Source organism: Fusarium vanettenii (genome assembly GCF_000151355.1).
Source record: "Fusarium vanettenii 77-13-4 chromosome 2 genomic scaffold NECHAsca_18_chr2_1_0, whole genome shotgun sequence".
Taxonomy (NCBI): domain Eukaryota; kingdom Fungi; phylum Ascomycota; class Sordariomycetes; order Hypocreales; family Nectriaceae; genus Fusarium; species Fusarium vanettenii.
Window position 1 is genome coordinate 3,615,880 of NW_003315867.1, and position 13,563 is coordinate 3,629,442.

The 13,563-nt window shown below is 54.6% G+C and overlaps 3 protein-coding genes across 3 annotated transcripts; 2 read left to right on the forward strand and 1 right to left on the reverse strand.

Annotated features, from left to right (window-relative positions):
* The first annotated feature begins 378 nt into the window (after positions 1-378).
* NECHADRAFT_99416 (uncharacterized protein) lies at positions 379-1,890 on the forward strand. Its single transcript, XM_003046199.1, has 5 exons — positions 379-618; positions 770-824; positions 919-1,065; positions 1,143-1,262; positions 1,327-1,890. The coding sequence occupies exons 2-5, from the start codon at positions 812-814 to the stop codon at positions 1,599-1,601; spliced, it is 555 nt and encodes a 184-aa protein (XP_003046245.1). The 5' UTR covers positions 379-618; positions 770-811; the 3' UTR covers positions 1,602-1,890.
* A 76-nt stretch (positions 1,891-1,966) lies between these two features.
* On the reverse strand, positions 1,967-3,357 carry NECHADRAFT_32699 (uncharacterized protein; the record flags this gene model as incomplete). Its single annotated transcript, XM_003046782.1, has 2 exons — positions 1,967-2,687; positions 2,735-3,357. The coding sequence occupies 2 exons, from the start codon at positions 3,355-3,357 to the stop codon at positions 1,967-1,969; spliced, it is 1,344 nt and encodes a 447-aa protein (XP_003046828.1).
* Positions 3,358-8,635: 5,278 nt separating this feature from the next.
* On the forward strand, positions 8,636-12,582 carry NECHADRAFT_32791 (uncharacterized protein; the record flags this gene model as incomplete). The annotated part of the gene is made up of 5 exons (XM_003046200.1): positions 8,636-10,774; positions 10,841-12,109; positions 12,163-12,306; positions 12,397-12,467; positions 12,519-12,582. 5 exons carry the CDS (start codon positions 8,636-8,638, stop codon positions 12,580-12,582), a joined length of 3,687 nt encoding a protein of 1,228 aa, XP_003046246.1.
* Positions 12,583-13,563: the final 981 nt, after the last annotated feature.

Genomic DNA, 13,563 nt, shown 5'->3' on the forward strand with positions numbered 1-13,563 from the left:
CCATCCCCATCCCTTGATTCATTTCAAGGCCTTGACAGTTCAAGAGTGATAATAAGGACACGTTGGGTTCGCAAGATTACGGTCTTCATCCATCCCTGGACACTCTGTGTGAATCATGATCCTTTCTTCAGGGGTCCTTGCTGCTATAATTATTTCATCCGTCACAGACAGAGAAGAGCTGCAGGGCGATGTGGAACCCCCCCTGGCGTTGATGGTCTCGAACTTGGCATCACCCCTGGAAAGGCTTAATTTATCAGTGGCCCAGAGCTTCCCGCCTCAGATTAGACCACCCGCACTGCGTGCTTTCAGTCGAGATTGCATGTCACTCACTGCCCCAGGGAGGGAACCCTTCTGTATTTTTTTCTTGTGCTGTGTTAGGTACTTTGTGTTTGCACGAGTTTCATCTCCCGCTTGCTGTTGGGGGGGTGAGGGACCCCGTAACACGACCCAGAAACGGCAAAAAGCCCCAGGCGTTAATCAGGACTCGGATTCATCTCCACCCCCCATCTCGACCTCTTTCTTTCCCCTCCCCAACTTCCATCCTTCACACAGCTTCGTTCTGCTGCTAAAGTCATCGCCTCCTACATCTGTCAGGTTCGCTTCTCTGAGCTCTATCTGGTACGTATGCAAAGTGGTACAGCATTCACCTTGAGCTTGTACTCTATGGGCTCTGTTAGTTGGTGCTGGCCAAGCTTGTCATGCTGCTGGAGCTGACCTGACAACTGTATGAAAAGATCTCGGTCGGTAGCTGACGATTACTTATCTGTAGAATCTCACCTTTGAATCCATCTCCGCCTCGAAATCCGTCATCATGCCCGGAATCCGTGAGCTTTCCTCTTGCGATGCCTTGCGCACACCTCCGATAGCGCTCCTCCCAAGGCACCACCAAGGCAGCTCTACTGACAACACCCTTAACAGCTCTCCACGCCCTCGACAACCTCAAGGCCAAGCTCAAGGCCGCCTTCAAGAAGAAGAGCGAGAAGGAGCCTGCCGCCGAGAGCAAGCCTACCGAGACTACCACCGAGCCCACCAAGACTGAGGCTGCTGCTCCCCCAGCCCCAGCCAGTACGTTTGATGATCTGAGATGCTGCTAGATGCGGCTCTCGTCTTGACTGCTTCTTTCTAACTCTTCTGCGTTACAGCTGAGCCCGCCGCCCCCGTTACTGAGCCCGCCAAGGAGGAGGCCAAGCCCGAGGCCGAGACAAAGCCAGAGGCTCCTGCTGCTGCTACCGACGCTGCCAAGACAGAGGAGGCTGCTCCTGGTACGTTTACCTGCGAAACGGCAATATTTACGTTGTCATGGATGATATGCTAATAATTTTTCAGCACCTGCTACTGAACCTGCTGCTCCGGCCGCTGCCCCGACCACCGAAGCCGCTCCCGCTGCCGAGCCCGCCAAGACGGAGCCCGCCCCAGTCGCTGCCCCGGCCGCTGCTCCGGCCGTTGCTCCGGCCGTTGAGACTCCCGCTCCCGCTCCGGCTGCCGTCCCCGCTCCTGCTCCTGCTCCCACCGAGGCTGCTCCCGCCGCCGAGGCCCCTAAGGAGGAGAAGAAGGATGCCGACCCGCCAGCTCCCGCTCCCGCTCCTGCTGCCGCCTCTTAAATGCCCCCTTATGATTGCTCTTTTTTAATGCTGCCAGATGGAGACATCTATCTTGCTTTTACCTCAACGACAGCGGCCATGCTGAATCGAGCAGACTGCACTCCCGCATCTGGTCGATGGCGGCTGCCTTAGAGATGGATTTCCTAGTTACTTAGTAGTCTCGGCTTGCTTAGATGTTTCCTTTTTGTTCTAGCAGCTGGCTGGATACCCCGGAGGGAGAAGTGTCGCGACATGTTTTTTTCAAATCTATACCCTGCTTTTTATATCTAATGCACAAACACTCTCCATGCTCTCCAAGTCCGTTGAATCCATAATGTGCGCCTAAATAACCGTGTCTAAACCATGTTGAAGTTCCTATGGGTTGGCTACCCATCCCTTGCCCAAGGCGCTTTGGTCATCGTGATTTGCCCGCTTGTAGATTCTGACTTTGGTGCTCCGCCTTGATGAGATCTTGCAAGGGAGCCGGAGCTGGGTCCCGGCGGCGGCATTCGGGAATACGGAATACCTGGACCTGTTGGTGCTGGCATTCTCGTAGCCTGAGCCCACGGTGCAGCTGTTCCAACTCCAGATGGTTGTACATGTGGCATTTGTGTAGGCTGATTCGCCATGTGAACACTCTGGGTTGGGGTCGCCGCCTCTGGATCGATCTCCCACGAGAACAGCGAGCCAAAGGGGAAGTGCTGGACAACAGGGAACTTGGACAGCACCTCGGCGTTGAACATCTTGATCATGCCCTTGTTGATCTTGCCCCAGCCGTCGCGGATGCCAGAAATGTCGAACAAGATGGGACTGTGCTCCCAGAACGGACCCTTCTTGACATCGTTGATGAAGCCGATGGCGGAAAAGTACATGTTGACCTGGCGCTGGTCCTCGACCACAGTGGCCTTGGTAACATCGCTCGGCTTCGGGGCGCCCTTGACTGAGCCTTCGGTAGGCATGGGTTCGGTGTCGTTTATGGGCCGCGCGAGTTGCGCAGAGCCAAAGATGTAGGGCATAAAGGAGTGATCATCGAGGCCCCAGACGCCATGAGAGCCAGCGGGTTCGAGGGTATATGTCAAGATGAGCTTCCTTACCACCCTCAGATATCTGTTTGTGTTAGTGCGAACCAAGGTAGAGTTGGGAAGGGACCATACGGTTCGATAACGTTGAGAACGATTTCCCGTTCGATCTCACCCCTAGGATTTTGATCCTTGAAGTAGCCCAGTTTCCATAGACACCCAAGAAAGGCAACGAAACTGAGTTCATGTCCTGTTCCGTAGTCTAGTCGCTGTACGCTTCCAAATCCGCCAAGAAGGTAGCTGGAAACCTCCTCCAACGCTGCACCATCGCCAACCTTTAGTGTTTCGCCGAGTATTCCTTCTCCAAGCAGCTCGTTCAAGTGTTTCTCGAGAATCGCGTACCACTTGCGAAAGCTCACGTTTCCGAATCTTCGAGGACCCGGGTCGGGAGGAGCAGCGTCGATGAAGCGTTCGATCCTGGATAGTAGAATCTGGAGAGCTTGGATGGACGGCGATGTCGGCGGCTTGGAGGTGAGGGGGAATGTGCGGGGGCGGGGTGACGACGGTTGGTTGCGGGGACAGAGGGCGTGGTTGAGCTGGAGGATGAAGATGCCGATGTCGCGGTAGGCGAGGCTGGTGAGGAAGCGGGCGACGTCGGTGCCCTCGTGGATGCGCTTCGAGGGCTTGGTGAAGGATGGCGGGGAGCTGAGATCCAGGACCTCTAGAGTGGGGGGTTTTGGAGGGGAAGTGGACGTCATCTTGAGCTGATGCCCTGTGATGGCGGACTGACCTCAAGAAGCCTGCTGTATGTTGGCGAAAGAAAAGGATGAAGCCTCGAGGGTTTCGTCTTCTAAATGGTGTGATGGAAGCTAAAAGGTGGATGTGTGTAAGTGCCAGGTTGGAGACCAAGAGCTGGTGATGGTGGATGCCCGAATTTAGTCAGCTCTGCGACCTTGAGAGCTCCAGGTCGGGGGAGGTAGCTTTCCACGCGCTGAATGCGAAATAAATCCCCAAAGACCGACAAAAGTATTAATAGTGAAATTTAACCAAGTCAATATCATCCCAAGTTCTACGGTGTTTCTTCCTTCTTTGGAAGCTCATCAAGTTGATGTCATCTGTTGCACCCTGAGCTTGAGCTTCAGACTTGCCCCACCTTTTAACGCGCTTAGACGCGACAGGTCCTCGGCCATCCACTGCCAAGCAACTCTCCCCAGATAATTCACGACAAAGAAGCTCTGACAACGACAAAACCAGACCCGCCGCCCATATTCGATCCGATTCCCATTGAACAAACATTTATTAGCAAGCGTCGCGAACCTGCAGAAGTGTCCCGGATTGTCGCCAACGTTGTGCGACCGGTCGTCGCACACTTGCACCCCAACCTCCGGAATAACAAACCACCATCATGGCTCGCCTGCGATCTCAGGGCAAGGCGGCAGGCCCCGTCTCTATGCCCGAGCCAAAAAGACGGGGAAGATCTCGTGCTTCTACGACTACTATGACGCCAATAAGAAGCGATGTCTCCGAATCCAGCACACGCCCACGTGGGCGACCGCCTCGAAAATCGAAAGCTTCTGAGGAGCCCCCTTCGAGCCAACGCCGTCAGACACGGTCGCATCCAGACAATCAACCCTTCGAGAAATTGAGCACCCCTAGGAGGAAGCGCCGGCGCACTATTGGCGAATCCGAGGACGAACCTGTGAAACGCCAGCATAGTGATGATGCTGAAGGGGCTGAGGAGGAAGAACAACTCTCGCAGAACCATGATCGAGTGGAGGATGATGACGATGACGAATCGGCTCCCCCAGGACAAGACTTTTTCAAGAACATCAATAAGACCATCCTCCCGGATACCGAGCAGATTCACAAATTGCCCAAGCTTCGACCTGATGACAGCGCTGAGTACCATTCCGAGAACGAGGGCCGGACTGGAATTGTTGTGCAGGTATCACAAGAAGACAATGGGGATGTGATTGAAGTTGAGACCGAGGCTGCGGATGATGCTGAGGTTGAGAATGGCGACGTGATCGAGGTTGAGGCTGAAATTGAAGACTCGCAGGCTGATAAAGGTGTCGAGGTTGTGGATGAGGCTCCAGCACAGGCTGAGGATCAGGAGGAACTATGTACACCAGCAGAACAGCTTGCGTCTGTGGAGCAACCCGAACCTGCGGAGCAAGACAACCCTGAGTCGAGGCCAGATCCTCCGCAACCGGAACCTTCCCAGTCAGGGAAACGAAAAAAGCGACGGCAGAGTCGAAAAGCAACCTTTGGTGAGCCCGATTATCAAGTACATAGGGCTGCATCACCGGTCCTAGGCTCAGATCCTCCGAGATCTCAAGTTAGGAAGCCTTCCAAGTCGAAACAACCTCTACTTAGCCAGGCCCAGGAAAATGCTTTGTATGAATTTGCGGGAGACGACGAGGAAAACCACCAAAAAAAACCGCAAGGAGAGAAACAGGGACAGACGTCTACAGCGGCAGCTCAAGCGGCGAAGAAAGGAGGAACTCAATCTCAAGCAACACGGTCACCTAAAGGAAGGAGGGATGTTGCAGAGAACACTGTTGCTGAAGAGCAAGACTATTCATACGCTGATGATAATTCCGAGGCAGATGAGGAGCCATCAGAGCTGCCTGCGACAGAGCACGAATCGGGGAATGATGTTGAGTCAGAGGATGAACCCGAGCCGGAGAATGATGCGAGCTGCGTTGAAGACTCTCTGCTGATCGAACCACCCAAGGAAAACGAGACAGCCGTGACAGCCAAGATCCAGGGCAAGGTGGTGCAAAGGCTTGTCACCATCATGTCCTCATCAGGTTGGATGGGTAAAAGGAAATGGGACAAAGACGCAAAGTTGGACGCAGCATCTGCCAAGAGAGACTTTAAAGAAGCTCTTAAGGACTCGAGGCCCTTTCCACCATCCAAGGCTATTCTTGCCCGCGTCTATGACCTATGGAAACTGTGCCATAAAGTCCCCCGACCACCGCGACTGGATGAACAGAACGAGTACTTCCGTGAGCACGAGGCTCAATTCAATCGGCTCATCACCAAGACTGGTGGCCGCATCGAGCTATATGTTAAGACCATTGTGAAGCAGCCGGGCCCTGGTCACGATGCTCCAGCCAAACAACTCAACAATCGTCGGATCGTTGACAAGTTGCACAGGTGCATCCTCCCAATGCTCGTATGGTTGCTGAGAGACGCGTTCCTTGCTGGGTGTGATATCCCGGATACCCAACTGCACCAAGCTGTCAATCATACTGGCGAGTTTACACTATTGACCCTGCAGTTGCTGTTACGGATCTCAGGCTGGATTCGGAGGCTCTGCGCGGCTCTGAGGAACTGGTCTGAACTCAACCCACCTAAGCCGGCTGAGAATGAGGAGGATTGGGAGAAAGAGGTAGAAGCTTGGATGGAGAGGAAAGAGGCTTGGGGGGGGCTGTATTTCGCTGTCGAGGCAGTGAAGGAGGAAATCGATAAAGCCCTCAAGCGAATCGAAGAAATCCAGAACGAGCCTGAAAAGCTCAAGAAGGCAATCGAGAATGACCGGTTGGTGCAACGGGAGCGCGAGAAGAAGCTGCAGCAAGCAAAAGAGGTCCAGGCCCGGCAGATGCAGCTCTTCATTGAGTCGACGCAAAGGAAGAATTCTTCACGACAGATATCGCACCGACCGACACAAGGAACAAGTTCTTCACGAACAACATCGCATCGACCGGCGCAAACGGGGAGTCAATCGCACCCCGATGCGCCACGACTCAGCCGAGAAGAAGAGGCCCAGTACTTTGAAAAGCATGGATGGTACTACTGGGAAGATGATCGACTGCTCAGAACTATCAGGAGTTCGCGGCGCCCGGATTATCAGGTGCTCGCTTCCGTGTGTCATGAACGATCTTCTGCAGAGGTTATAGAGCGAGTGAAGTACTTGAAGGACATGGTGCGGCGTAAGTATGAACGGGCTGGAACGGATCCACCACTCTGGACCTATGAACATGAGTAATGCGATGAGAACGGTTTATTGGCATAGGCGTTTATGTGATTTCAAGCGTTGTCTGGGATAGCCAACCTTGATGGTTGTCTAGTTTCTTGATACCCGGGAAGGATTCGGCAAGTGACTTGGCCTATGAGATTGAGGTGAAATTGATATGATGGTCTTGTTTAGATCTGATTATAGCGTACATACTATTGGCTTACCTTGCTGACATTGGCATTGATGGACATGGCTGGTTACCTACCTACCTACGAGAGAGAATCGGCTATCTTGGAGTTCCCGTTGTCGCCTGATACAATGAGAGAGGTCATCTCAACCATCTCAATGTTCGACCACGTTGATGCCGGGGAGAGAACCCGATGCATGAACGGGCGAGGGCGTGTCGTGTCTCACGCCGTCGTGGAGGTGGCCTTGTGCCAACGATGCCGTGCCACATCATCAACGCTCTGCCGGCGTCACATCATGTCACATCATTGTCCACAACAGGCAGGGCAGACAAGACGAGTGTGGCCTCGCCAGCGCATGCATACCGAGTATCCGATGCACTAATCGACGTCGGTCTCTGGGAATGTGTTTCATGGTCGCAGCCTGAGTTGTTGTCGCATCTCTCCTCACTCCTTGTAGACGAGAGTCTGGAATTGGTTGAAGCGCCATGCTCTGATGAGGGGGACTACGCTACTGCCAAAGTAAGAATGGCGCAGGATCAGAGGCAGGTGGTCTAATTCATTTATGGTAACAAGTCAACAAATCAAGCTTCATTTTTTTTCATTGAGCTGTGTCCAGGTCGGCGCGTGACTGACGCGCTCTGCGAGATTGGATGTGAAGATCCCATCAACCCGTTGAACCCCGCCCTTTGATTACTTTGTGCGCGCTAGAGTTGAACTGAAACGGTCATAAACGACAGAGTATCTATATACACGGATGATGATAAATAAACAGTTACGGTACTCTTGGTGGATAAAAGGCCCATTGGGTTTAGGGAAAAGACGGCGGTGGCTCGCATTGCATTGCATATGGCGCGCCGTTCGCATGCAGGGCCAGACAAGAGACAGGTAAGAGAAACGTCCTCCTCTTTGCCGGTGGAAGCGCGGGTGGGTTCTTATCCGAAACAATTGTTAGTGTAGATCTAGTGTCAAACTCTTAACAAATTGCAACAATTATTTCAGCAAGTGACTCAAGGGTGCAGAGACTGGCCGAGACGCGTTATCCACTCAACGACGTTATCTCGATGACTCTGGACCAGGAACAAGACAGCCACCCGCCGTCCACGGTCCACGGGCTAGGATAGGACCCCTAGGCACCCGACCTACCGCCCCGCCCCCTGGATGCCAGCCGTAGCGTACGCTCGCTACCAACCGCTCCTCACAGGGGCTCATTGAGGCCTGGGCCAGGTGTCAGTGGCCGGTGCGCCAAGCTACAGTCCCACTTCCACCAGTCGGTCGTGGAAATGGACGTCCGTAAAGCTGGGCGCCAGGCCTGGGGCCCCCATGGAACAGCTCAGGGTCGTAAGGTACGTACCCCGGTCTAATATCCTGAGCCCATCAAGACGGGACAGGACAGCTTTTCCTCCCCTTCCACTTGCACTCCCTTCTCCCTCCTTTCAGATCCTGTCGATAGAGAAGCTGTTATTGCCTTGCTTGACTGCTCCGTTGCCATTGCCCCTCTATCCCGCCTCTTCTTTGCTGCCCGTGCGGGTATTCTGTCCTTTAGCAGTTTGCGCTGCTTGAGAGAGCGTGGTTTTTGGTCGATAGGCAAAAAGGGGACCGAACAAAGAGGTCAGTGAAATTAATCGATCCCATTCACTCTCGTATCCTTGACGTCGGGCTCCATAGCTCGTGCCTCCAGTTTCCCTGCTATTTCCTGATTACCCTGGCTGAACGGTCGAGCTGCGTGGTTCGACCTTTTCGGCTGGCAGAGGTAGCTACGAGCTCATTTGCAACGTCTAGCTCCATCTCCCAAACTCCATATCTACCCTCCTTGTCCATTCCTTCCTTTTGCTGACACTCTCATCTTGCAGAATAACTCTCCTTATATACATTCCCCTGCAAACCATGTCCGAGACCGAGAGCTTCGACATTGTCCAGCCCGAGGAGGCTGTCGCTTCTCCTACCGAGGCCCACGCCGAGCCCGAGAGCCCACACGCAGCGACTCCTGCCTCGCCTGAGACGCCGGCTAAGGAGAATGGGGACAAGAAGCCAGTTGTGAAGCGACCTGGGGCTGCTTCAGCCACGAGCGCTACTCGTCGCCCAGGTTCGACGTCGACGGCTACCAAGCCTACCGCGGCCAGCACTCGTACTGCTACTGGTCTGAGCAAGCCCCCGACTCGACCTCCCACCTCTACTGTCCGCAGGACCGCGACCTCATCGACCTCGACCTCGAGCCACAAGAGCAGGCTCAGTATGAGCGCGAGCGAAGACGACAAGAAGTCGACCACCTCGAGCGCTTCGGCCCGCAGGACGAGTTCTATCATGTCTAGCCCTGGCAAGGCAGCTGAGAGGAGGCCTCTTAGCTCTGCTACTGGCTCAGCTACTGCGACACGAAGACCCGGAACCACGACCACCACGACGCCGCGAACTGCGACAGGCACCCGAACCTCGACCGCCCACCCCCCCTCGGCGACACGAACCACTGCCACTCGAACAACGAGTGCCACCCCTACTAGCGATGCCCGAAAGCGCCTCTCTACGTCAGGACCTCTGACTGCTTCTCGCACCGCGGTCCGACCCACTTCCGCTTCTTCGGAGGCTACCAAGGAGATTGAGTCGCTCAAGGCTAAGCTGGCTGAGAGCGAGCACGAGATTGAAGCTCTGAAGGCTGAGGTGAAGACCTCGGAGGAGAAGCTTGCCGAACTCACTGAGCAGGTCCACAAGGCGGCAGGTGACGATACAGGTTCCCATACCATTGGCGAGGACCTTGCCGCTATCAAGGCTGAGCATGAGTCGACTGTTGCTGCCCTAACGGGAGAGGTATCTGAGGCGAACGAGAAACTCGAGACTGCGCAAGCTGAGCTTGAGAAGCTCCAGACAGAGCTTGACGCTGCAGTGGCCGCCAAGGAGACTACTGAGAGCGAGCTTGAGTCACTGAAGGAGCAGCTTGAGGCCGCTCTGGCTGAGAACGTAGAGCAGCTCGAATATAGCAAGTGGGAACTCCAGAAGGCCATTGACGAGCACGCTTCTCAGATTGAAGAGCTCAAGTCCTCTCTTGAGGCCCAGAAGACATCTGCCATCGAGGCTCTGGAGAGCAAGCACAAGGAGGAGCATGACAAGGATCAGGCCGATGTTTCCTCCCACGAGACTGCTCTGGCGGATCTCAAGGCCAGCCACGAGGCCGCTGCCGCTGAGCTGCAGAAGAAGATCGACGAATTGACTGCGTCTCAGTCTGCCCTCGAGTCCGCCAGCGACGACAAGCTCAAGTCTGAGCAGGAGGCCCACACAGCCAAGATTTCCGCCCTTGAGGCTCAGGTTGCTGATACTAAGGTTGCGCTCGCGCTTGCCGAGACGACTGCTCAGACGGCCAAGGCTGAGGTTGCATCTCTGAACGACGAGATTAGCAAGCTTCGGAGCAGCCTGGCTGAGAAGGAGACTGAACTTGAGGCTGCCAAGCAAGATCTCACCAAGGCCCAGGAGGAGGTTGCTGCCGCTAAGGCTGAGGCCGAGGAGGCGCAGAAGGCTCTCGCTGAGAAGGAGGAGGAGATTGTCAAGGTCAAGGAGATGCAGGAAGAGCGAATGAAGAGCATTTCCCAGGACTACGAGCAGGAGATTGAGTCTCTCCGAGGAGACGCCTTCTTCAAGCGCAAGTTTGAGGAGCTTGAGGGTCAGCACAAGGAACTCGAAGACCAGCACAACGAGCTCAAGGCCTCCACTTCAGAGGCTCTCGAGGCTGCTAAGGCTGAGCACGCTGCTGCTATCGCTGCTCTGGAGGAGAAGCAGGCCGAGCACCAGAAGAACCTTGATGCTCTTCGTGCCAGCCATGCTGAGGAGCTTGAGTCTTCCAAGAACACTGCGGCCGCTGACCGGGATGCCCGCATTGCTGAGATTGACTCCCTGAAGGAGAGCCACGCCAAGCAGCTGGAGATTCTAAAGACCGAGGACGCGTCCACCCACACCGACGAGCTCGAAGCCCTTAAGGCTGCTCACGCCAGCGTTCTGGAGTCGCTCAAGAAGGAGCATACTGAGGAGAAGGAGAACCTCGTCGCTGGCCACGCATCTGAACTGGCTACGGCCAAGGAAGGAAGCGAGACCGCACATGCTACCGAGATCGCTAAGCTCAAGGCTGAGCTCGACGAGGCCCGAGAAGCTGGCGAGGTTGCTCACGCCACTGAGATTGCCAAGCTGAAGGCTGAGCTGGATGATGCTCGAGAAGCAGGTGATGCTACTCACGCAGCTGAGCTGGAGGCCCTTAAGGCTAAGGCCGAGGCTGATAAGGAAGCGAGTGACAAGGCGCACGCCGAAGCCTTGGCCAAGGCTCTAGAAGAGATCGAGGCCGCGAAGACTGCTGGCAACGACTCTCAGGCGGCCAAGATTGCTGCTCTCGAGGCTGAGCACCAGGCTGCCAGAGAAGCGACTGAAAAGGCCCACAGCGAGGAGATCCTGGCATTGAAGAGCCAACTAGAGGCCCAGAGCGCGGACGACAAGAAGCACGCCGAGGAGTTGGCCTCCTTGAAGGCTGAGCTTCAGAACGCCAAGGATGAGCTTGAGAAGGCGCAGGCTTCCAAGAAGCAGGCTATTGAGGAGGCTCGCTTCGAGCTTGAGCAAGAACACGCTGCTGAGGTTGAGAAGCTCCTGTCTTTCAACGGCGAAGTCCTGGAGCGTATGAAGAACGAGGGCGCCGAGGCCAAGAAGGAGCTCGAGGAGCTTACTGCTGATCACACCAAGGCTATCGATGAGATGATGACACAGCACCGAAACAACGACACTCAGCTGGAGAGCAAGATTGAGAAGCTGACGGAGGCCAACCAAGGTCTGGAGGCTGAACTCAACAAGGCGAAGGCTGAACTCGATAAGGCTCAGGTTGAGGTTGAGGAGCTGTCTCACCAGCTGGCTCAGGAGAAGACTGAGCGATTCACAGCGCTCGCTGAGCTTGAGGACGCAAGGAACGTCAAGCCTGATACTTCTGAGGTGGATGCCCTGAAGAGGGAGATCGCCACAATGAAGAAGTTCCATGAGGATGCCCTTGCTGGCGTTGATGCCGAGCTCAAGTCAACCACTGGTCGCTACGAGAGTGCACAGGGAGATCTGACTGCTGCTCAGACTCAGCTGGCAGCTTTCAAAGACGACTTGGCCCTTGCGCAGAAGGACCTTGAAGCTGTCAAGGCTGAGGCTGAGGCCAAGCAAAAGACCGCCAAGGCTGACTACCAGGACATGCACGACAGCCTGACTGGCATTGCTGAGGAGGCTCAGAAGACGGCTAAGGATCTGGAGGCGAAGCTTGCCGAGGCGCTGGCCAAGGTTGAGGATGGAGAGAAACAGGTGGAGGTTCTCGAGGCCCAGATCAAGGTCAAGGATGCCGAGATCGTTGAGGCCAAGGTGAGCTCTGCTAGGCATGTTTATAAGACGGACCAAGACTGACACATCACTAGGCCAACGCCGCCATCGCCAAGCCCAAGGGACTCGCAGCCAGCAGATTTGCCAACGCAGAGGAGGGCGACGACGCCGCCGCTGCGAAGGATGATGCGGCGGAAGGTGAGGAGATTGATGATCATTCCTCAGTAGCACTTGCTTCGGTGCGAAAGCCCCTTGCATGATGCACCGGCATGATTTCTTTGCTGTCATGCAGGCTTGAAGTGAACTGGAGGCTAACGTGTGGAATACAGATAAGTAAGGCTAGACTGACGGCCAAGCAAATGGATACCCTCGATAGGGAGATGAGGGATCGTAACTTGCAGTGAGTAGTCTAGACTGATGATGAGGTTCATGACATCTAACACAAGTCTAGGCTGTTGAAGTCGATCACGGACGTCAAGTCGCCCGCTCTGGGCTCTGACCGACAGTACAACTAAAGTACTCAACAAACGCCACCATCCAATCCGATGCAAGCTCGCAGTGTGTTGTCTTTTTTACAATCTAGTTCTCTGTAATACCCGCGGCCTCATGCTATGACACGAGAGCTGCAATTTTGCTTATTGCCTTTATTACACAACCAATGTCGGGAAGAGTGTTTGGGATACGGGGCATGGATGAGGATTGAATGGGTGGGTGGAAGAGGAGAGGGGAGGAGAATGGCATGAAGGAGCAGATGTTGTCTCGGTATGTTTTTGGAGACACAGGATAGCATCCATGTATGTACGACTGTGTCTGAGGAACGACGATACCCCATGCCTTGTCATTTCACTTGATGGTGCCTTTTCATGTGACGGCGGTATTCATCGAAGAATAGGAGACTTGCTGTATCTTGAGGAGTTGATGTCGGTCCGAGATGTGACTGTTTGCTGGAGTGTAGCGTCTTGGCCTGCAGCATCCTCGAGACCGCCGGCCATCTCTGGCCTAGCCAGCATGACATGTTGACCAGGTTGCCAAAGAAGGCAATTATTTCAATACTAATACTATTCTTAGTTGGTCTGTAAGGCAATAGTTGATACAATGTCAGGGGCATCGCACCGCCATCAACACCACATCTCCACGCTCTAGCCTCACCTGAGACACACCAACCAATAACAAGCCATGCCGAAGAGTTCACCCCAAGAGCGGAGACAAGAAAGAGATCAGCACATCACTCAACGCATTACGACAAAGCCTGCTTATCTGGGCGTACAGGAAAAAACCGTTGGCGCCATGGTGACGTTGGGTGAATATGCACGTCGCCGTTCTCTCTCACGCCTCTGGCGAATAATTTCACCGGAGGGCTCCAACTTCTGCCAATGATGCTTGCAGATGAGTGAGCACAGCCATCTCTCCACTGCATTCAGCTTGTTACTGTGGAGAAGAGAGTCGGGGTACTTGAAGGCTTGCTTCTCTCGCATCTGGCGGGGGAGCATTCATTG